This window comes from Ambystoma mexicanum, chromosome 4p (genome assembly GCF_040938575.1).
Source record: "Ambystoma mexicanum isolate Mex_15411 chromosome 4p, UKY_AmexF1_1, whole genome shotgun sequence".
Classification (NCBI taxonomy): domain Eukaryota; kingdom Metazoa; phylum Chordata; class Amphibia; order Caudata; family Ambystomatidae; genus Ambystoma; species Ambystoma mexicanum.
Genome location: NC_090927.1, coordinates 693316262 through 693341566, shown reverse-complemented (window position 1 = coordinate 693341566; position 25305 = coordinate 693316262). Strand labels below are relative to the sequence as shown.

The window sequence follows — 25305 nt, the reverse complement described above, 5'->3', positions numbered from 1 at the left end:
TATGCAGTCAATATTTCCCACAGCATTCTTTTCAAATCACTCACCAATACAGAAAAGAACAATTCAAGACACACAGTGATTTTTGATTTGGTTATAATACTTTTTCTCCCAGCAACCTGCACCCACCAAACATCAATTAGTCTGGACCCCTCTGAACTGGAGGCCAGTGGCAGAGGGTTGGAACACAGTGGGGAAAATCGTTTTGGGATTCTAATAAAATGCAAATGGATTCAAGGGGCAAAATCAATTTGTTTGCTTATTACCACAGATGCAATATGAGGGAAAGAAAAGCAATGGGAACATTTGTTTTGACACACCTAAAAAGAACAGGCAGGGCTTTGTGGTTTTGGTCACAGCACGATGGGAACAAAGGGGGAAATTTGTTTTGCACCCTGCACACTCACATGGAAACAGTGTTTTGGGATTCATTATTTTGGCAAATCTATGTCTATGCCGGCTCAAAACACACTGGGAAGAGCTTGTTAGTTTCGATTTCCAACAAAACACACCCTGTGATTTCTATAGGGGAATTCATTGAATTACTTTAATTAAATATGCTAACGATCTACACAGACACACAATATTTTTCTATGGGAAAATAACAAAAACAATGCTTGAAAATGCATGGCCTACACAATCTATGGCTTTGGGGATGGTTTTACTTACAGAAGAGACCTTTTAATGAGCATCAGTGAACAGCAGGGCCCCCTCTGGGACAGCAAGGGTGTCCGTCCAGGATAGTCCCCTATGGCTCCTCCAAAGGGTCCAAGTCAGCTTCTATGTCTCCTGCTCCCTATCTCCAATGCAAGATTTGGGGCCTCTCTGCTTGGTTGTTTCTCGCAAGAATTCAGCAGCAGGTTACCTCCTGGAATAAGTGGAAAAAGCTCAGTTTTAAAGCAAACTGGTCTACCTATAGGGCAAATGACATCACAAGCTTTCCATGATTCCTGTGAAAGGATTGGTTGGTTTTCCCTACCCACCTCCCACCTGTGTGCTAATAGGACAAGGAGATGAGGGGTGTGAGTTAGGAAAGATGTGGAAGGAGAAACCTTTGTCATCCCAAACTGACATGTGGGCTTGGCCTGTTTAGACTCTGAAAATCTACCAACATGGCAAGTACCCCAATTTTTAAAATCTTTACATGTATGGATATATTTTAAGAACTATATTTTGAGGCAGTCAGATGGTGCTAATCTGAAGTTGGCACGCCCTTCCTATGCAGAGATTTTTTTTCTTTATTTACTCTGGAGCCGTATCAGTGAAAAATATGCCACTTCATAGTTCCCATGTTAATTATACACTTCACCCTCAACTTTCAAATCTCTCGCAGTCAAGGGAAAGCCCAAATCAAATTTTCATTAATAACTTTAGTTATGTTTATCATTACTGTCACCTTTAATAAAAGTCTGGAATGACCTTTGTGGCATATACGCTGCCCTTTTTATGCAATAATGTGGATTTTCCTATTAACTTTATTCGCTTTCAGTTAACTTTTTCCTTGAGCATATGATCAGCCAGAGGCTGGCTCATCTTTATCTTCGTCTCTTCCTTCATGGCCTGTAATGGCCTGTGCCTGCAACTCTAATGGAAATTTTATGGGAATTGGGACCTCAAGGTCACTTCTGCTGAAAGAATAGGCATGTCCTTATCTGTTTCCACCGTGGTTTAAATCTAGGCAGTGTATTTCTTTTTATATTTGTAAGCTGTGGCCCTGATTGATGGTTAACAACCAGACCTCTCTCTCCAGGATAAGCAGAGGAACGGTCTTTGAGTTTAAGGTTCATCTTTAGGAGAAATTACCGGCTGCATGTCAAATTCTGCAAGAAATTGCTTTTAAACTCACAAATAATGCAATTTACATTACATTTGATAAGGCACCTCGGCCCTATATCCCTGTGTAATGTACTTCTTTAATCTCACAGTTGCAAAATAGATGAGTATCACTTCTGCATTGTGCATATGTATAGGGCAGTTGTATGAGAAACACATGTTCAAACTCTGGAAGTCTAGCAGGCACTTTTCCCTGCATACTGTCATTTGGATAAGGAAAACACAAAGGAAGTTTTTATTTCTTATAATTGAAGTGAGCTCGGTTTCACTTTAGATGACCGGAGCACAGTCTTGTATTGCATTGAGGATAATGTACACACTGCTATTTGGCTCTAAGTAAAAGTGCAGCCCTCCATGGATTTAGTGAAAACAGCATTGTCAGCCACATGTCTTTCTTTTTCTTGCTGAAATGCATTGTGCATATCTTTACACTTCTGAGATTCAAGCCCATTTTCTTTCCTTTGAGATTTAGGCCTGTTTTTTGTTCAATAGGCCTCATGTCTGACATCACCATTTCTGTGCTGGTGTTATACTTCAATGGGACTTCCCAAATAACTCTGGCCTCTTTATTTCTGGCATTCAGGGGCTCTATTTCATCCCACATAGAGTAACCTGGCCCTCCCCCAGTTGTACTCCAATAGGGACCCCTGCCTGACCTAGCGGTTCATGTTTTTTTTTTTTTAATACATTCTTTGTATGCAATTACTAGAATACATCCCTGTGTTTATATATAGGAATAAAGGTAACTGGCTTTTCCTTTCACCAATGCAGATTAGGATGCCACCCTACAGTTAACAAAATTCCTAGGTGCCCAATTCTTTAAGAAACATCTCGACATCCCTACTTTGGCCCCTCCAAAGCCCCTCTCCTCTCTTCCTCATTCCGGCTCCTCTGTTACTGCTTCACTCTTCGTATAACCCCCTGGGAGACTACCGTATGTATAGTTCTCTGCTGCTTCCTAACTGGGTTGATGCATCAAGCTGTATGAAAAAACATTTAGAATGAAAAAAAGGTTACTACTTACTTCATACGGGACCCAGAAATATAGAAATATAATGGTTAATAGTGTAAACGATGGTGGGGAATCTAACGGACAGTGCCTTGCCCAGTTATGAGGTTTTCCCAGGAGTGCAGTCTATACACAAGTCCATCAGCACAGGGGAGGGATGTGTACCCATGTGTTTTAAGATATTTCCACACTGGACAGTAAAGCCCCCATATATAAACATAATAATCCAACTGCTTCAGTGGTTCTCGCATTAAATGTACTGCACACTGAATGCATTCACTGGTATAGTACTCTGTGTGTGTGTGTATATACGTGTAGGTTGCAGCAGTTGAGTGCACTATAAAGTTTGTGTGAAAAAACACGTTTGAAATGACTTTATACAGCAGGATCAGTAAATTGACAAAAAGAGGATATGAATAAAAACAAAATGGGAACTCTGTTGTGTGTACTTCATAATGGAAAATAAAATAGCATTGGCTGTGAGAATCAAACTCTGGATCCCAGCGGAATGAAGGATTTACAGGGCAAGCACTCTGACCCAGTGGTGAAGGCAGCTTTTGGTGGCAGCGGGGAGCTCAGCACCTGAAGGGGCACTAGGATTCTAAATTTGTATGGGTCTGTCCTCACGGCTAGTGGATGCGTTCATTGGGGCGGCATGAGGTTTTCTCCAAATTGGCACATCTGAGTTAGACATTTAGGCACTTTGTCCCCTACTCCCGAGAACAGTTTCCAAATGATGTGCTGAAATGATGCATTCTGCAGCACAATGTCTGAGAAAAATTGAGCCAAAAGCTATACAATTGGTTCTCTAGGGTAACACATTAAAAAAATCAAACATTTGGGGATTTACATCAGATCTGTAGAATATTTTTAGTGAAGGTCCTAAATAATTAGCTTGAGCTACATAGTGTAGTGAGGGAGACCCAAAGCACATACATGGGCTCGGAGGTTATTCAACCCCCTATGTGAAGGGTGCAGTGAGCTAAAACGTGGTAGTAGACCCTCCTGAGTGCAAGGAATTCCGTTGAACAGGGTATTTGACCCATGTTCGTTCTCAGTAGAGGGGCTCCCACACCCTTGCTTGATTTGTAAAACTTGGGGTTTCACCCCAAGTAACACAGGGTAAACCAGACGTGGGCCTCTTGCTCACTGTGCCTTAGAGAGGCTCAGCTTCCTCTCACCGAGGATGCCCAGGCCGAAACACGTGTCTGGGGTTGCTGATGGTACTCTTGTTCAGAGGAGAATTGCATAGCATTTCGCTGCTGGAATACCCTTGTGGGTGGGACCAGACTCATACGCAAATGGATAGTTCTCTTCTGTGAAGGGTGCAGTGAGCTAAAATGTGGATGTAGACCCTCCTGAGTGGAAGAAATGCCATAGAACAGTTTATTTGACCCATGTTCATTCTTAGTAGAAGGGCTTCCTCACCCTAGCGTAATCGGTATGCAAATTATCCCAAATGCAAATCCTTTTCTCCAGAAAATTGTCTTTGTGTTAGAAAGCAGTGCTTCTTTATAGATAGCCTTGCAAAATGTCTGTCTTAGGTTGAATAAGCTATCGGGACAACTACATACCCCCTTACTAGGTTTGCCCTAGAAGATAGTTTCCTTGTAAACATAACATCAAACTTTTAAGTCAGTCACACCAATTCTTTTGTTTATATTTATAATGCACAAAACCAGGCAACCAGAACTGCATTTAGGCTAGGAAAATATAAACAGGAAATTAAGGCAAGTTCCTTTTTATGCACACTCCAGAATAAAGACAAACCTCTAGAGAAATAGGTCAGGAGGTAGCGTAGCAAGGATGGCAAAAGTTTAATTCTACAGATTACAAGGTATCAGGAAAGGACTCTGCTGCTCGAGAGCGCTCTAGTTAATCGAAGGACAAGCAGAAGCTTAAAAAGCCATGTGGCGTCATTATATACAGTGAGAACTGGTTCTACTGATTGATAGAACCATATAGATGGGCCTACCCCATAGGGGATGCCAGGCTACAATTGGGTAGTTCTGTTGCTGTCGATCAGTCTCCACGTGGGTCAGCTGGGTTCATCTCAGTCTTGGGTGAAGGTCAGGCTACTCTTATGATACAAAGTTACATCTAAACTAACACACTAAGCTCACTGGGTGGTGCAGAAAATGGTGTCAGGGGCAAGGGAGGATAACATACAGTGTGGCTGACCCACACATTCAGGGCTTGATTGATGCCGCACTTCCCACACTCAAGGTCTCCACCCTGGGTTTTATCTTTAATTTATCCCTCCCTGTCCCTCGTGTTACAAAGGCTGTATGCTGGAAGAAATACAGTTTTGCATGCTTAGCTCTTTTATGGACACTTGATTTGTGTTGGGACAGGAGGGTCACAGGTTTGGGGGTCTGGTCAGTGGTGTGGGCCTAGTTTTTGGCTGACTGAGTGGCGGTTAGGAGCCTATTGGCAGTTTAGTGGAGATGAATGGAGCTACTGCGGCGCCCGGTGTTGCCTCATACTCTTGCAGGGCGCATTCCACTGAATGATACTGAATATTTGCAACAGTGGAGGGACAAGGGGGAAGTACATTTCCGTGAGAACTGGCTGCGCGGATTCATTCTGCCTTAATTATGTTCGGCCCGGTGGACTTGGGTCATGGAGTTTGTCAGGTGCAGCACAATCATACAAGCCTGTGCTTTTCGGCCTACTACAAAATGGAGTGTCATTTCTATGCATTTTCTAGTGCCGCGCATCTACTGTTGGTGCTATAATACTTCTATATTTAGTCGTGCGGTTTTCTCCCCCCTTTTATACTACATCACTTCATGCGCCTCACCTGAAAGCACCTAGGGGGTGGGATATACTAATTTCTACCCCAACAGAAATGCCAAATGAAAGAACAAAACGATAGTCAACAAAACAGATGGAATTTGAAGGCTAAAGGAAAAGGTAAGGGACAATCTATCTTGCAAATAGAGGTAACTTTGTCCACATTTGTGGACTTATGACAGCAAATATGTGATTGGCCCTGTTTTTTAATCTAGATTTTGGTATGTCCTGCAAGTAGAGATGTTCAGAACAAAGTTATTGCAGTGGTCTGTGAGACAACATCATGTTTTCAAGATACTTTGCAGCCAAACTGTAAACACATTTGAAGACCATTAAAAAAAAAACTCTTAAAAGCAATCCTTTTCTTAACTGGAAGCCACTGCAAACACGATCTTGGTAAAGTGACAGAATCATGTTTTAGACCAATCAAGGAGAAGGTGAGCTGCTTTGTTCTGAACTCTTCTGAGGTGATCAAGTTGATAGGCAGAATTCCATTATTTGGAAACTACACCACAATGGCATTATCCTTTTTGGTAAAAAGTGGAAGTTCCAGCAAAGCCCACACAGCTTATAGAAAGCAGACTTAAATACTGCCAAGTTTTGTGTTGATATGACTGCTTGCCATATAATGCCCACATTTCTAACTTTGTCATACGTCGTGGGAAGGTCAATCGAAGAAGTAAAAACAGGCAAGCGGTCACACTACATAAGACTATGTCTAACGCTAAAGAGGATCAACTGTGTCTTATTAGAGTTTATTTATGGACCGTTTAGGAGCAGCCAGTTTAAAATGTTCCCCATATACGAATTTAGACAATGAGTCCCCTAACTTTGAAATAGACCTGTGTACTATGCGCATGGAAGTGGCAGCATTAATCATTATAGGCAACAAAGTGGCAAAATAAATATGAAACAAAATAGGAGACAATCGGAGCCCTCTGGGACTCCACACGCAAAAAGAACAGGAAATGACGAGAGAACCAAGTTGAATCTTTTGAGAATGATAATCCCTAAAAAATGTAAACCATTTGATGACATCATTTGAGACGCCACTAGTTTGAGATGGATGAGACTGTAACAGTTTGTGATCAACTATATTAATATGCGCCGAGCGATGAAGCATCACCGAAAAGGAGAGGTGGCCCTTGTCAGTGTTCGACAAATATCCTCCCCAACAGACACCATATTGCCATGCTAAAACCAGAAGCCTGAGCAATTAGCGTACAATAATCTTGATTTTCCACAAATTGCTGAAATTAAAACGCAACAACTTTTGAAGGATTTTTGCAATGCAGCAATAACTGAACAGAAGAGTCCAAAGTAGATTAATTAGGAGTTTAATATCATCATAAATTAAACATTATAATTCGTAAAAAATGTATTTTCCCCCATTTCATCAAAAAACCTAACACGGGTTGCAACTTGAGCTCACTTGCCTTTTTCTTCGGTTTTCTTTTATTGATTTTTATTCAGACCCAAACGAGAACATAATATTCGATAGCAATGCATAATTACTAAACAACCTTTAACAAATAAAGTCCTATACAAATTAAAAAGCCAAGTAGCGATCTTAACTAATGTCAAAACTACTGATTGTTCGGAGCATAAACTAGAACAAAGATATAAAAGGGAAGAAAAGGTGGAGAGACAAACAGGAGGGATATATAGAAACCTACATGACTAAATCACTGTATATAATACAAGCGATCACTGTCTGATTCATATAATAACATTCCTTAATCAGTTTAGTACAAATCAATTGCTTAACGTAATACATATTATAATCAAGACATACTATGACCTGGTGCCATCTAAATAATGAATAAAGAACATTTATTTTCGTATTTGGCCGATAGAGCTGGTGTATTTGCTATGCATTTCTCCTTGATATGATATGTGATATATAACGTGCCTGTACACAAGTTCTATGGATAGTAAAAATATAATTCCACTACCCCAACATTGAAATCTTTTTTAATTCCTTCTATGTATGGCAATAATATACATTCATTAATATAAACCAGTCAAAAATCGCAAATGATGGGTTAATCTTCATGGGGGTAAGAACTAAATGAACTAATAATAAATTGGAACAACTTAACAGGATGGAAACTTTAAATATACGTTGCAAGTAATTCCAAACCTGACACCCGCATTTTTTCAAAATAGTGCGCTCATAAAACATGTGTTTATATGATCCAGACTCCACTTGACATGACCAACATAAATCATCATTTAAGAGTTTAGCATTGAATAGTTTCAGTAAGAAAGGGTCTATGTCAAAAATAACATGTTTGTGTTACATTTGCTGAATTGTTAACCACTTTAATCTTGGACCAAATACTGGACCAAATCATTATGTTGAACTGGATCGCCCAATCCACTCATTGCACCTCATCAAAATTAGATGCTTTAAATGTATGTAGGAAATGCGTGTAATGTAGCATAAGACCCATCACAAGTCTATCATTCCCTTCCAAATTCCTATAATCCAAACACGCATTCATCAGGTTAAAATAATGATTAGCTGTAAATCTAAGAATACAATATTTATCATTACATTCATCAGAATTAATAATATGATATCCTGTGATGATGTGATCAATATATCCTACTCCCTTACTTAACCAGGCTTTCCATAATACTGGTCTACCATTTATTGTCAAATTTGTATTAGACCATAAGAATGAAGTAAGAGCCAGAGAAGGCCTATCTATTTGATAGAAAAAGACATTCTCTTAAATATGAGATTGTCAAAGAAATTGACTTTGAGTAAGCTGACCTAGAAAGATTAAACATATAGGTTATATCTTTAAAATCAAAAGGAGAAACCAGTTATTTCTCAATAGTGTAGAAGGGGAGCCAAGTACCTCTACCAGAAGTCCCGCCCCTATGCTGCCCATATGTTGGGAACAGGAAATGACGACATGCGCAGTACCAGTGAGGGTGCCTATGGCGCAAATCATTTTTGAGACGGGTATCCATTGAGAAAACCCTACATACATGCACAAAGAAATAATGGTCTTCTGGAGGAAGTCCAGGAAGAAGTGTGAAAATGAACAAGAAAGAAGACTGGTGATGCCATACGAAGAAGAGCTGACGCACCCAAAGGAGATACAAATGAAGAAAGAATATAGACATTATGGAGAATCTGAGGATGAAGTATCGAAGTAAAGCAACATTTCAGGATATAAATGAAGATTGCTTGTGCGAAGAAGCACTGAAGATATAATGCAAGTCAGTTTACAAATGTACAGATGCTGTTAGGCTGGCTATGTAGTAAATCGACTGCAGGCGATGCGTCAATGCATATACATAGGAATGTAAAAAATCTTGATGTTCCACAATGCACTTCAGCAAACTTCAACCCCGTGAAAAGAAAGGTCTTGAAGTGTGGGGCAGTTGAATAAAGGCTAATGGCGAAGAAGAAGAATTCAAGAAAGGCTGGCTGGCCCAGTATCAGTAGTCGTGCCGCTGTGAGCCAGGTTATCTGTTCAAGAAGCTAAATGAACGTGAGAAAGAAGCAAACTTCTGCTTGATGTGAAATGGAAAAACACTGAAGGTGCCAAGAGTCCATCATTTAATAGTATTTTATGCAACAAAAAGAGCTCAAAATGTGGTCTACAGTCACACAGTCAGATGAAAATAGACTTTGGTTTGAGCTACACAGAAACCAGAAGATAAGACCATGTCACACTCCCTTTTATTCTCGGACACCATGAGCCTCTACAAGGCGAGTTCAAAGCCTTAATTGAATGGCAGACCGCAAGAGTGATGATGGATGAGGGCTAATTGGGTGGGAAGGCATGACCACGTTGAACCCACATGCTCCTGGGATGACCAGCTTGTGTGCTGCTAGCAAGTGGAATATTCCAAAAGCGTACAAGCATGCCAACCAATCATAGAGGGCCTCGTAGTAGCCCTATAGTTTGATAAGCCAAGTGTTGAGTATTAGTTTGACACGGAAGATGACTTGCATTTGGGATGGGCTTAGTTGTCCACCTGATCTTAAAGACCCAATCACTACCCCTGTCCATATGGAATGTATACCTGGATGTTCTGGACCTGGTGCTTTACAATTATTTAGATCTTTTGTAGCTTTAAAAATGTCATGCATCTGTACAGGAGTATCAAGAGAACTTGAATCAATATCCGGATGGGGATCCATTAGTTGCATAAACAGAATGCTAAAATCTATATGTGAATCAGTGTGATCGAAGAATATAAATTCTAGTAGAACTTGGTAAAGAATTCTAAGATATCTTTCTCTGATACCACCACCCCATAATCATTTTTGATAGGTGATATTGTATTTATTTATTTAATGTTTTGATTTTTAATTAAGAAGCTAGTGCTTTACTAGCTTTGTTGGACGTTTGATAGATTTTTGATTTATATTTAAGTAAAACCTCACATGCTTGTTCAGAGCAAATCGAAGAGATAAGATCTCCCTAAACAAGCTATCATCCGCAGTGGAATTATGTTTTTTCAAGTTTATGCAATTGATTAAACAGAATATCTGAATCTTTCTTCCTCTTTTTTTCCTTTTTAACCACATATGCAATGATATGACCCAATAAGGCTGCCTTCTAAGCATCCCAATTATTGACTGGTGAGGTATCAACATCTTTATTGACTTCAAAGAAAATCTAATGGAAGTTATAAAATGATTCTTCAAATTTATGATCATCCAATAAAGAGATATTAAATGTCCATCTATTAGAGCCTTTATTCAAATTATTCAATTCCAGAGTTGTGATTACGGGGGCATGACCGGAAATAACAGGACTTTCAATTCTGGAATCCACGATTGTACTAGATAAAGATTTAGAAATGCATATGTAGTCAATACAGGACATAGTATTATGGGGAATAGAATGGAATGTGAAATCAAAATTGTTAGGGTGTGCAGTCTCCAAGAGTCTACCAACCCAACCACTGAAACAGCATAAGAACTCCTTATGTGTGTTACTGCTTTTAAATTGACAGGAAGATCTTCTATCTAAAAATGGGTCAATGATGTTGTTTAAATCTCCACACACAATCAGGTTGGGCAAGTCAGATTGCACCAGCATGTTTTTATATCCACTGTGACGAATCCCAGAATGTCCACACTGCTTCCATGGGCGAAGCCCCTCGCCATGAGGTCAGTGAGGTGAGGCCGCTACCCGATAGTCACTCAGAGGGTGATCTCATGGGGAGGGAAACCCCTGTAAGATGCGGGATGACACCTAGGGAGAAACACAGTATAATTCCCCTACACCCCAACCTCCCTCACTCGGTTATCCTGCATGGAACACAACCATACACACGTCCATGTATGTCTACAGAATAGATAATGTCACTTCCCCAAGAAATGCTGAGATGAGGAAGAATATTGAATACAAGGTGACTATAATACTGTGACGAGAAAGGAAGTGTGGAGTAATTTGAAATACTCCACTACACCAGGACCAACGCACTAGTCAATTTGTGTCAAGCTAATCGAAACGGAACATACAAAGGGAAGAAGAACTTGGTGAAGGGCGAGACCCTCCCAGGAGAAAGCGGGAGATTTGAATCCCGGCAGCATTAGAGGAGACAGGACGCCAGCAGTACCAGGAGCTAATAGCCTACTATTTGGTGGAGGTGCCCCGAAGCCATTTGTTGCAGACGGACACCCAAGAGAAGCAGAAGCCTGAGCCCCCAGCCAGACGGGAAGCTTGGAGCATGTGTAGAAGCCGAGATGTGCAGCTCAGAGGACGGGAGTCAGTGCAGAGACATCAGAATCCCTGGAAGCAGCGGGTGGAAGCCGAGAAGGTCCGAAGCACCCGCAAACAACCGAAGAATATCAGTAAGCTCTACAGAGGGGTTGTGGAGACCGGGACGGTTGGCGGGATGGCTGAGAGAAAGGAGGATTACGAAGGCGAGTCTGGGACCTGCACCCACAAACCTAATCAAGGCCTCCAAACAAGATCTTCATAGTCACAGTACCTGGCACGGTAGTGTACCAGGTGAACTTCATTGGAGGGGAACTGAGTGTGAGTCTGGGACCCCTACCCACAAACATAATCAAGGCCTCCAACAAAAACCTCATAGTGAGAGTACCTGGCAGGATAGTATACCAGGTTGGCTGTGACCAACAAAGTAGTAGCAAAACGAGAAGACCACAACTGGAAATACAGAGAAAGCGAGTTTGGGACATGCACCCACATAAGGAGAGAGCCAATGCAATCTTCATAGCCACAGTACCTGGTTGGATAATATGCCAGGTTGGTTATGACCAATGAAGTAGAAGCAAAGCGAGAAGACCACAATTGGAAGTACCAAGAAAGCGAGCCTGGGACTCACACCCATTTCAAGAGAGTGCCGAACACTCTTCATAGTCACAGTAACTGGCAGGATAGTGTACGAGGTTGGCTGTGAAACCATGGAGAAGGCAAGAAGAAGCAGGACCTTTCCGTGGGAACATGGTACAGAACATAATCTTCATAGTCACAGTAGCTGGGAGGAAAAATTGCCAGGTTGAATATGAAATATACCGGGAAGAATCTAGGGAAAGGGAGGCAAATCACCACTGTTATTGTTTTGTGAAGATTTTTATGAACACCAAAAGAAGGAAGACCCTCGTTGGACATTCTGAGGGCTCGACAACCTGGGGAGTAAGTTTGGCCTTCCTTTTGAAGTTTATTGGTTGCACCATTTTGGAATTTTATTTTGCGAGTTGGAAAAGAACTTGGAGACTAAAGAAGATCCTCTTTCCACATTAGTTTGATTTCTTAGTGTGAGGGCTGGAAATAGGTTTTTACCGTGACGTGGACTTATTTCCTTGGACTATCGTGACAGATTCCTTAGAATATTATTCCAAGGCAGGGAAACCCCTCTTAGTATTAGGGACAGGAAGGTAGGGACAGGAAGGTATTACCCCAATTCTTGTTTATTTTATAAAGGTCTTTGCTAACAATCATGCTGCCTGTCTGTCGGTCTCCTCCTTACACACCTTAACACCACCCAGACAATATGATCTGGGCTTGTAGGACCATAAATATTAACAATGGAAAAATTTGAGATTGGTTTGAAATTTAACTAACGCCCTTATTCCTTTAGTATTGGAATCTTTTTGTAGAGTTTTATAGTTCATCCCTTTCCTAATTGATATTGCAACCCTGTTATGTTTCCCTTCAGCTTGACAAGCAATCGCATCACCAACCCAGATCTTTGATTCCTGTAAGGACGAATGTGTATCTTGAATACAAGCTGCAAACGGTTTGAATCTGTCAAATGTACAAGTACATTTTGTCGGGTTGTTCAGGCCTTTAACATTCCAGGAGATGCATTTAAGTGTCATTGACCAAACAACTTGTAACAATTAGATTTATCTTTAGAACTACCTCCAGTAGTACCCATCTGACCCATACCTTTTATGTGAACATCCCATACTCAATAATCCAAAAAGCAATGACAGTTTAACAGTTTATATAACCTTAGACAAATCAAAGATGACACAAGTAACAATCAGGTAAAAGGATTGAAGAGTTGCAAAAAGTGGAACCAATGGGTTTGTGATCTTGTACCTCTGACTATGTAAAAGTTAAACATTCACACGAAGCAAATAATGAAATAAAGTTGTAACAGCTGACAAATCTGCATAATCAAGTATGCAACACAAATGTGTATGTGGAGGCTGGAGACACCCACATCAAGGGACGGAAAAGCAAACACAAAGGTTTCCTATGCCCACTCATTATTTGGATAAAGCTAATTGTTTCCGGCGACAACCATAAGAAATGTTAATAAGACTCTGACCTCTCATGAATTAGCTGGCTGCTGATCTTGAGTTTGGTTTGTGGTATCCATTTCCTCCATTTTGAATGACCGTATACAATTATTTAGATCACCGGGATCCTGAAATGCAGATGTTTTGCATTTAATAGTCACTTTGAAAGTGCAGGCATGTACCAAGCCGAATCTGGCATTCATTTGTTTGAGAGCTGGCTGAATGGATAAGTTATTTCCTTCTCTTACCCATTATTATAGAAACATCTTGTCATATAAGTCGCTGTTCCATGTTAGAAGATTAATTTGCTTTACTTTCTTTATAATCAACTGAAGCTGTGTATATTCAAGTAATAGAAAGATCATTGTCCACAGGCCAGATTTCAGATGTAGCTCAGGTTTTTCTAAGCCAATCCATTGAGCTCTTTGAATATTCAAAGAAAGAGACTAGTGACGCTTGAGGATATTCGGAAGCATTTTTCTTAAGAACTGAACCACACCATTGCCTTCAGCTCCCTCTGGTAGACCAAAAATGCAGAGATTATTTCTACGGTTTCTGTTCTCTAGGTCTTCATTTTGCTTTTGAAGGCACAACGACCGATTTTTCTAAGGATATGGCACACTGCGTAATGCTGTATAACATCCTCCACATTCCCTATTCTTTCCACCTCAACAATTCGTGCTTTAAAATTAGACCACCTATCGTGCAACTGCTGGTGTTTATTGTTAGTGACTTCCATAACGGGTTTCAAAGTTCTTATTTCTTGTACGATGGCTTCCATAGTAGCCTCTAATAACAGCAGGGCAGGTGGCAGAGATTGACTTTTTGGCTTCTTAAGATTCGAGGTAGCTGATGCAGGGACCTCCTTGTTTCAGCTCCTTTTGTTGTACTTTTCTGAGAGGCCATAGCACATAAAATCACACAAACACTATTGCAGACCAAGTGAATATTATCTAATGCTCAAATAGGTATATGCTTTGGCTAAATACCAGACACCTTACGGGTCCCAAATTTTCCAAACAGCTGCTGCAATAATAGCCAGTAGTATTCAAACTGTTTGCAATATTTAAATCCAACCTTGACATATAGCTCTAAAATGTTGCAAGGATGCACATTCCACTAATATAGTGAATGAGACTGTATGCTCCTAAATTCTCTTGTGACCGCATATAACAAGATGTTCCATATCCAAAATAGACGTTAATGCCTCTGTGAGACAACTGAGATATCCTGTTTTGATGTAAGAGTTGGCAGTATCTTTTTATTTCCACTAGATGTAAATGAGCAATTAGGCCCATGTTGTGAGGAAAACCGGCCTTCAGAAAAGCACTGCTGCCACATGACGATGCGTCCAGACTGCGTGAAGAGGAATGCGGCTGTTCAGTCACGGGACTCTGCTTCGCCGGCTCCCACGGTTCTCTCATATCATGACAACCGCAAACCTGGGTGTGAAACCATACCAGAGAGCTAGTAGTTATTTTGCGGGTCCTCACATCAAGTGAGTGAGAAAAACATAGATTAAATCATCTCTGGCAACATTTTAGCTCATATTGGAGCTGGATCAGTTAGTCTGCCATTACCGTTCTGCGCCTAGCCACGCCCCCTCCCGCTTGCCATTTTCTAAAGAATAATGCGTGCAGGGAAATGCAGGGAATTGGAGTAAAATAATGGTAGAAGGCTTGCGCTTTTCCCTTTAATCTCATTTTCTAAACTGCAACTGCGCAGTATCTGCTTATGCCACAAGGTGCCTTGATGGTTCCAACTGGACTACTGTAATAGCCTCTTTGTCAATCTGCCTGCCTCTACTCTGCGCTCTCTGAAACTAATCCAGTACAGGACTGCAAGACTTGTCCTTGGCCTCAAGCCTAGGGATTGTACCTCTCCAGCCCTGAAATCTCTACACTGGCTCCCGGTGGGTGCAAGGATCAAGTTCAAGACCATCTGCATCATCCAGAAGACTTTCTGGGGATGGGGCCCGCACTTCATCCAAATCTGCCTAAGTACCTTCCTTCTCGAACCCTTCACTCAGCTACCTCTAATTCTCTAAGTGCCAGACGCTTCTCCAGACAGAGTGTCGCAGGTAGATCTCTCTCCTCTGCAGGTACCTCCCTCAAACAGCTTCCCTGCCCCTCTCAGACTTGAGCCGGACCACCTGAAGTTCCGGAAGCAGCTCAAGACACTCCTTTTCTCCTCTACCTTCTCTCTCACGCTCCCCTGCTAACCTTTCTGTCTGAGGTGCTGACTGGTGGCTTGGTACCCTTATTCTCACTAGGTGCCAGGCTCCTCTATGACCAGCCCCCTTGCACTGCCCTCAGTCTCCGTGCACACTTCGGGTCTGTAATCTGTAACCGCTACAGCCCCCGCTGCCGATTTGCACTTAGCCAGATCCTTACTGGCCCTGACCGCACTCCCCCCACCCCCTTGCACTTCTCCCTAACCCTTCCCCCTGCACCTCTCATTGTCGCACTTGCACGATATGAATGTCACATGGCCTAGTAAGATAATTTGTTTTGTCTTCCCTGTGCCCGCCCCGCCCCCTTGTGGCGCCTAGAAACACTTGTGTACAGGCCGAATACGATAGTTCATTTCACATTCTTGTTGTTCATGGCCATATTAGATTGTCATTGTATTTTTTCCCTTGTTCCCTCCCTTGCTGTGAAGCGCTTTGAAACACATTGTGTATAGGCGCTATATAAATAAACTATTAGATCATACAGGCGCGTTTTAAATGCAATATCATACCATATCAATGAGTTGGTAATGCAAAGAAATCAATGAAGTCAGTTACTTTTGGTTAATCATGGTTTATTTGTAGCCTTCGGATCAGTCAACAGTTCTATTACGATGGTGTGTCAAACATTCACGTCTAGTAATAAAAACATGTTCTTAATATTAATGTTTATATGCGTCATCGTCCTTCATCTACTGAGTAAGTTTGACAATGGATTTAACATTTCAGATACACCTATGGAAAGCCTGTGAAAGGAAAGGCGATTGTCACCCTGTCACCTATGTCATCTGAGAAAATGAAAATGCAGATTAAAAAAACCTATACCGTGAGTGTTTCTCCGCTTTTACAGTAATTTGTCTAAAACATGTATAACAAGCACTGCCAAAGCCAATAGGTCTGCAATTTTTTATAAGTGTGTGAATGAGTAGGGAGATGCTAAATAGTGTTGTATGGCTAGATACATGAGTATGACTGTATGGGCCAGTGGGAGGATGAGTGGGTGAAGGTGGATGGGTGAGTGGATGCATATGGTTGTATGGTGCAGCCTGGCTGGATTATTAGGTGGACATCGTTGTATGAATGAGTGGGTGAATATGAATGAGTGGACTAGCGGGTATTGTGAAGGTGGCGCATGGATGGGTGAGTGGATAAATGATCACAGATGAGTACAGATGGATGAATTAGTGGGTGAACCTGGTTGTATGAATTGATGGATGAGCGGGTACATGTGGGTGAATGCAATTGGCGCTATAAACCTGAAAATGCCAGCAAAAATAAACAAAGATTTCACTCTGGGCTGCTGATTGAATGCAGCCCGAGTGTTTCACGCGTACCTGTGCCATGTCGGCACCTGACATCCTGCTGTTCCGCTATGATAAAACATCTGCATTGTTTTGAAAACTTGCCCCATCTCCATTCACTTTTCTTTGCTGAACGCACTGCATTTACAGTTTGGAGCTCAGGATCTCTAGCGACAGTTAAAAGAATAAAATGACAAATCGTGCTTAATTTGTGCCTTTATTAATAGGGTGACAAAGTCCGTAAATTGGGGGTTGGGACGGTAGACAGAAGGAAGGGTTAAAACAATGAAAAATGGTCAAGAGAGAAAGGGAAGAAGGGGGAGTGAAAAAAACAGGAAAAGAGTGGACGCTACAAAAGTGAGCTATGGAAAAAAACATGGAGAAACTTGGAGAAAGCAAAAGAGGAAACCAAAAGACTGGAAAAATTGATAGGAATGGGAAAAGAAAGAGTGTGTCAGAGGGGCGAGGAGAGAGAGAGAAGAAAATAGACAGCAGGAGAATAGAATGGACGGAAAACTAGTGCACGTGTGACCTAGGGCCTCATTCCGAGGTGGCCGGTAAGGGATACCGGGCACCAATAAGGAGACCGGTGCTGGTAATCCCTTAGGTCCAATTCCGAGGTCCCTTAGCGGGAACCGCAAGGGACGTGTGGTCGGACCACACGTCCCTTACGGGTCCCGTTAGGGGACCAGGGTGCTAATTACGGGCCTGTCATTAGAAGGCCCGTAATTAGCACCTTCCGCATTCCCATTGAGCCCTATGGTGGTTCAAATGGGAATGGGGAAATGGCATTTGGAATGGGGACTTACCGGGTCCGCCAAGGGCGGAATGTCCCTGTAAGTCCCCACTCCACCAGGTCGGACCCGGACACGGCTACCTCCAAAGTCGTAATGAGGCCCCTAGAGTGAAAAAGCAGAAGCCACTGAATAAGAGCAAAGCAGACAGAAAGAGAAACAATGAGGGGTCAAAAAATGCATGAGCAGGAGAGAGAGACAGAGAGAGATGGAGAGAGAGAGAAAGTCCGAAGGGGCAGGAGATGGAGGCAGAGAAAAAGAGACTGTGAAGAGACGCAAAACCAAGGGAGACTGAGCGATGAAGGCAAAGGATAGAAGGGGAAGACGAGGCGATAGTGGCAAAACAAGCATGACAAACAGATAGCGAGCATGTGGGATGGAAAGAAAGAGGCATAGTAGAGAAAGAGTGAGGGAGACACGCCAATAGAACTTATGAGAGCTTCAAAAAAGCGACCTTTTTCTAGACTGTCTCAAAGAGTATCAGGAAGTCCATCCTCCCAGATCCTCGATCCGCTACTGCCTGGCCAAGCCCTGAGTACCTCCCAGACCCCTCTTTCTCTGGTTGATCCCAGTCAGTCTAATTCCTCCTGTGCCGACACTCACCCATACATCTCATTTTGCCCCCTGTGCCACTTTCACCAGACGCACACTGTCGTCACACTGGCCTATTGTGCATGAACACATCACACTTTTGCTCCCAACACACACACTCTCACACCCTTGCATACACATACTCTCCCTCTCTCATGCCCTTACAAGCACCCGCTACCCTGCACACACCATCCCTTACAAACACATGCACTCACACACCCCCAATCTATAGAATGCCATTCAGTCCTCAGACCAGTTTATCATCAGGGCTCTTCAGGGGGCAATGTGCCCAAGTCTTGAAATTCACGTATCCTGTAGGGTAGACTATTGCATGGAGGGAACAAAACAGCACATAAGTGCAAACTCCAGGCAATTTCCATTTCTTAGAAACCTGCCCGAAGTATACGTGTCAGCCTATTCTTTGTTAATCAATTTGAATGTTCAAAGGCGAGCAGGCTCCTCCGGGGCACAGGCGTCACTTCGTACTTCCCCGCCAATGCTCCTAGTGAGTTAGTGGCACTGTCCACTGCCCCCTGTGCCTGTCTTCAAACAGCACATTTCCAAAGCAGCCCCATTTTGGTGTTGCTTTACCTCAGAGCAGGCTCCTCGTCCTTGGCCAGAACAAAATGGGAAGCTGTCCTCATTTCCATAAGTAATATCACAGCAAGTGACAGCATGACCTCTCCACAGTAAAAAATGACAGGAGCCCCAAGGAAGCCTTGTTCAGTTTTAAAGGCAATTTGAGACATTACAATGCTCATATGTATCTCCTCAAACCACAAAGAAGAAAGAGTAGCTTTACTCTTCTGCCACCCCCTTAAATAATGTATAGCATGTTACAGCTTTACAGCAGATTATTTATTGATATTTTAAATAGAGCGCCAATCGAGATTGCACAGTTTCCCGTTAAAAATCATTGTCAGAGCAGAATTTTCCACCGCCCTGCATTGTTTTACACATGAGAGAAGATTAAACCATTGTGCTACCAATCAACAACATTCCACTTTATATTTCGATTCACCCAAAAAAAATTCTAAGAGAGGCCAACGAGTTAAACCTTCACCACAGATATCTGTGTCCTCTGTCTGAAGAACTCTGGCTCTCAACCCTGCCCCGATGGATTGACTACTACTACTGTATTCAGTCATTTTCAAATTCCTATTTTTGCAGCACTTAGAATCGGGCAGGAAGAGCTATACAGCAAGATATGTAAGTAAGGAACTAAACATGCAGCGAGTGACGGAGAACTATGCTGACACTTTTGAAGCTCCAGCAGGATTTTTGACCATGGTGTCAGCAATTATATTAATATATACTGTTATGCGCTTTTGCAGCGTGTTTGCTCTCTGCATTGTCACCCTCTGTGCTCCTGATTACTTCCTTTTGGGTTTGGTTGCCTGCTTTCATTGAAATTCCATAAACGGGACCATAGACTTAACCTCCCCAGCAATGTTTTGCATAAGATCCCAGTGACGTAGCTGTTATATCGATTAAGGACAATCAAACAGCCGAAACGCATATAAATAAAGACGGGAGCCGCATGTGGTGGCGTGTCAACCCTCTTTAATTCTATAGCAACAGCCGAACGTTTGGCGGTAGCCCTGCCTACCCATGACGATTCCAGGCGCTCGCCATGGACAGAGGACTGTCCCCTTATCAACGCAGAGAGCAGTAGAAAGGGGACGCTACATCTCCCCTTCGCTTTAACAATAAACGTCTGACTTTGTATTGTTCTTTTGGAAGGGCTGTGATTCACTGAGAGGTGATCCTCCCTCTCACGGTCACTATTGTCTGTGTCCACATCAGCGTCCATGAAATCAGAGCAGCTATTGGAGTCATCATCAGATGAGACACTCTCTTCATTCTGCAGTGTTGTTTCACTTTCCAGCCGTTTGAAAAATTAGGAGTTTCGGGTGATCGTACCTTGTGAGCTTGCTGCTGTCACCATGGATCCCTTTATATGGGTGATTGTCATGGGTTGAATGCGGGTGTCTCTTTGGACCCTTGTGCTTGTCGCACTAGTACTTGATCCCCAAAGCATACTTCTGATTCCTTTGCCCTCCTCCTTGCATCCGCTTATCGTTTCATTCTTTCTTTACTCTCTCTGTTCTTCTCTCTTGCCTTTAGTTCTGTATCAGCGGATGTTTAATTTGTGCTTCAATGCGGGATGTTGGTTCTGACGTTTCTGCCAAACTTCGGTTCAGACGGACACACTCCAGTGGAACTGTGAGGGGTGTTCCGATAGTCCTGCAGTAGGTTGCAGATCGCTTTCATGACCGATCTTCTGGTGATGGAGCATATTTGTAGTATGCGTTTCAGAATTGCCATGAAGCGTTCAATGGTGCCATTCGCCTGTGGCCATAGTGGGTTAAGTTTCCTGTGTTCAACAAACATTCTGAATTCTTGTCCACTAAACGGTGGACCATTGTCAGACTTTACGACTGTTGGGATGCCGTAATCATTGAAGGTTTGTCCAGAGCTGGAATGACAGCATGTGCTGCCATGGAGCGTATCAAGTGTACCTCTGGGAAACATGATATCTCATCCGTGATTACCAAGACGTGCTTGCCCTTGGGAAGGGGCCCAAGCAGATCGACTGCCACTTCATTCCATACTTGAGTCGGCATGGCTGTCATCTTTAGTGGTTCTGGGAATGTGGAGGGAGCAACCGCCTTGCATATTGTACACTTCACCAGGACTTCTTCCACTTTAGTGTCCATTTGGGGAACCACACTTTTATGCGCAGTTGTCGTTTGGTGGATACTATCCCCCTGTGTCCGGTATGGGCTATATCAATGACTCAGTCTTGTACTTTGTGTGGGAGCACTAGCGAGTCTTCCTTTAGTAGCAGACCTTCTGCGACAGGGCATGCTTCAGAAGATTGAGTGTCCAGAGTTGTTTTTGTTCTCGCTCCTAAATGATCGTTTCCATTTGTTTTGTGTTGTGCCATCTGCCAAAGAATATTTGTTCTTTGACTTTGGAGAAGACCCGGTCCTTCTTGGGGTTGTGGAGGAGTTTTGAGATAGTGACTGACTTGGGAAGTGCGTTGCTAATTGACATATTGGTCTGCTTTGTGAGATTGTGATTAATCTTTAGCAGGCAGAGGGTTTCTTGATAGGAAATCTGCCGGGTTGTTTTCTTTTCCAGGTCGGTGCAATGTTTTGAAGGAGTATTTTTGGAGGCAGAGTCTGCACCTGGCAATTTGCGGGGCATTTTTGCTGTCGACTTTCCTTATATTGTCGTGAGGACCTGATGGGTTTTGATGGTGGTAACATTTTGTCCATACAGAAACAGGTGGTAGTGCTCGCAGGTCCACCCAACAGCTAAACTCTCTTTTTCAGGCTGCGAGCATGTGCATTCTGCCGGCGATAGGCTGCGGCTGGAATATACTGCAATTTGGCGTGATTCTGTTGAAGGAGAGCCAGGCTTGAATTGTGCAAGGATTGCTCCTAATCTGACTGGACCCTCATCGACAGTGAGTTCTGTTTCTAAGTTTGGGTCATAGTATGCCACACACGAGGCCGATGCAATCTGACGTTTTATTTCCTGGAAGGCATCCTCACAGTCGTTTGACCATGTGAACTCTTGTCAGTTTCCTGTGAGATGTGTTCGTGGGGTGCTAACGGATGCAAAGTCCTGTATATATCAAGTACAGTAACTGGCCACCCCCAGGAAGGAACGGACGGCTGAAATGGATTGTGGCGTAGGTGCGTCTACAAGCGCTTGACATTTTTCTGGGTCAGGTTGGAGGCCATCCTGTGATAAAATGTGGCCAAAGCATTTGAGCATTGTCTTATTGAGTTCACATTTGTAAACATTCAGCGTTAGGTTTGCTTGTTCCAGCACCATGCACACGCGCCTCAATGCATCGTCAGACTCTTGGGTGGTCTCAAATACTAGAATGTCATCACTATAATTGAGACACTGTGGGACGTGCTTGATTGTGGTGTATCTCATTCTGAAAAGTTTCTGCAGCCGAGGACACTCCAAAGCTGAGTCGCTTGTAGCAAAATAATCACACGTTGGTGGAGAACGTAGTTATGTATCGGGAGTCGGGATGTAGCTCAAGCTGGTGAAAGCCCTTATTAAGACACCCATGGCGTGGGTCCGGTTGCATGCTCTATGATGTTTGATAGAAGAAAGTCTGTATTTCGTCCTCTACTTGCTTCTGGATGTTCAAAGGTATTCCTCTGTAATGTTGTGCCACCGGTTTGATGTCGCGATTGATGTGTCATTTGAATTGTTTCCCTTTGAGCCAGCTAAGTCCTTGGAATAAGGCTGGGAACAGTTACATCATGTCTTTTGGGCTCGTTGTATATGCTGTCATGATTTGGTACATGATGTGTACCAGACCCATCTGTATGGCAGACTTGAAGCTGAGGATGCTGCCACCTGGTCCCTTTCCCTCTATTACGTATATCAATAGTTTTGCTAGTTTGTCCTTGTACAAGCAGGTGGTTTTGAACATGCCTTTGCATTTTAACGGTGTGTTTGCTCCAGATGAATAAATGTCGATGTCAGATGGCTGTAGTGTTTTTTTGCATTTGAGGCCTTGGTATGTTGCTTCGTTGACTAAATTTACGGTCGCCCCAGTATCGATCAGGTATTCTCGGGGGCTGCCATAAAGTTGCAATAATAATGTCAGGCTATATTCTGTCGCTGTTTTGTTGCCTAGGGCATGTACATACCCTCATTTGCGGTCACCGCTAGGCGACGATGAGTCCGATGGGTTTCAGCGTCTTGATGAAACTTCACTGTATCGGACTTTGTGCCTTGTGGATCTCTTTTTTCGTGATTTCAGACGATCTCCTTCTTCGGGGTTCATCTCTCCAGTCTCTTGTTTGTCGGAAACTGCGAGGGGATTCTCTCCTTCTGCTTGTCGGTGATGTCAGCTGTCTGGAGCGGGAGCAAGCCTCCTGCTTTTCCCACTCTAGTTCGTAGGCCTCTGATAGTATCTGACATTTTTACAGACGGACTGGAAATGGTTTTCACTGTCACACTTTGACCAAATGCTGGGCAGGGCCCTACATGAGGGAAATTGTAGCCACATCTGTAGCATTTCCTTTGCTCGTTACTATTTTCTCGTTCCGATGCCTGGATCTAACATAGTGGCACAGTGGACAACGTTTGCATAATTTGAATGTTTCCTGATGATGCGGTTTGCTTGGAGAGATCCATGTCCGCTCTGGCTAATTGTAGTATTTCCTCTAGTGATCCGGTCCTCTGCAGTAGCTTTTTCCAAAATTCTGCTGACTTGCACCCAGCAATTGTTTGCGATTTTAGAGCTTCCTCAATTGAGTAATGTTCAAAGTCACAATATTGAACCCTTTTCCTGAGTCTCATGACTAAATTGCCTAGGGTTTCACCTTTTTCTTGTTTGGACGTATGAAGAATGTGGTGTTCATAATCCACGTTATGCAGTGGGGGGCTAAATAGTCTTTCATGGAGTCAATAATACCTTGAAACGTGGTGGTGGAGCTTTGTGGCATTTCAAGCATGATGTCGCAGACTACTGGTCCTAACAAGTGCAGCAGTATTCCCCTGAGGCAGCGCTCTTCCCTCACTCCTGTTGCATCAATATATATTTGAAGCTCCTGAAGCCATTGGTTCCACCGCGGCACTAAGCTGCTGGTGTCAGTGATGTCGAATGAGGAGCCGCCTGTAGCTGAAGTTATTCATTTCCCCATTCTGCCTTTTCATGTGGCTGGGAGATATGGGGTGGGGAGGCTTGCGAGGAGGAGCTGGCAACTGCCTCATCCCCTGACATGTTGCAGTGATTTCAACACTGTGTGCACTGAGATTGGGGCTTTGAGGCATGTGGAGCATGTGCTGATGTGGCTGTAGCAGGTGAGTGCAGGCAATCCCTTGCCATGTGATTGTTGTGGGAGTGTTTGCACGGGTGATCCCTCGTAGCGAATGATGCCGCAGGGTTTATTTTCAGGTGTGAATCCCTCACTTTTATTATTGTAGGCATGTAGATGAGTCCTCTGGGCTGCTGGCGCTGCTTGCACGGCTGCAGGATAACAGCAGGCGGCTCCGACGGGAGCGGTTCGCACTGCCAACACTTCCAACACGCGTTTGTTCAAACCTCGTCGCCAGTGTTACATTGGTTAAGGACAATCAAACAGGCAACACTCATATAAATGAAGACAGGAGCCACATGTGGTGGCGTGTCAACCCTCTTTAATTCTATAGCGCAACTGCAGAATGTTGGGCGGTAGCCCCGCCTACCCTTGCCGAGCCCAGGCGCTCACCATGGACAGAGGACTGTCCCCATTAACGTAGAGAGCAATAGAAAGGGGATGCTACAATAGCTAGGGGCTCTAATGGGGTAGGGCGAGGTGCGACTGCCCCCTCTGGTTTAACACTCAGATCAGGAGCACATCCCTGGCCTTGCCACCTGTCATCCACCTGAACCAAGCAAGATTATGTGTGATTTGTGTGCATTGGTTACTTGACCTGATTGACTGTGACGCAGGCCTGTTAAAGGATCAGTGATGGTCGGTCCATAGACTCTGCATGCACAGCTTGTTTCAGGTTTCTGCTGAGTGGCTGGGCCTTTGAATCGGCATGTGCAGCGACCGTGGCTGGCTGGGTCTCTCATTCTTCTCGATCATGCTGTGAGCCTGCCCACTGCCCAGTATTTGTGTAATGTTATTTCTTTTACTGCTTTGTTTGCATGATCATTATAAAACATAGGGCCCGGCTGCCAGCCTGCTCAGTGGGCAGCAGTGCAGTTTTCACATGACGTCGAGGCTGCCTGGGCTGCTGCCTGGTCCTTTGGTACAGTGGTGTTAAAAATCACACCTTGACTTTTCAACTTAAATTTGTTAACATTCAGTTTCCCATTCCAGAGACACACTCGACTCTGGAGAATGAGGTGAGCTTAGTTGACGGAGGCAGGAAGTGCAATGAGGGGTTAGGGGAGGTGGTCCTGGTCCAATCACATTTGGGAGCTAGCCATGGGCACTTTTGGTATTAGGTAGCATTGGAAACAG

General features: G+C 43.3%; 1 protein-coding gene across 1 annotated transcript in view; it reads left to right on the top strand.

Moving 5' to 3' along the window:
- The window catches only part of LOC138453423 (CD109 antigen-like), a 1481241-nt gene that overhangs the window by 303602 nt on the left and 1152334 nt on the right, over positions 1-25305 (top strand). The window contains exon 8 of the mRNA XM_069606256.1: positions 16351-16447. Within this exon, the coding sequence (XP_069462357.1) occupies positions 16351-16447 (97 nt within the window). The remainder of the gene's footprint in view (positions 1-16350; positions 16448-25305) is intronic.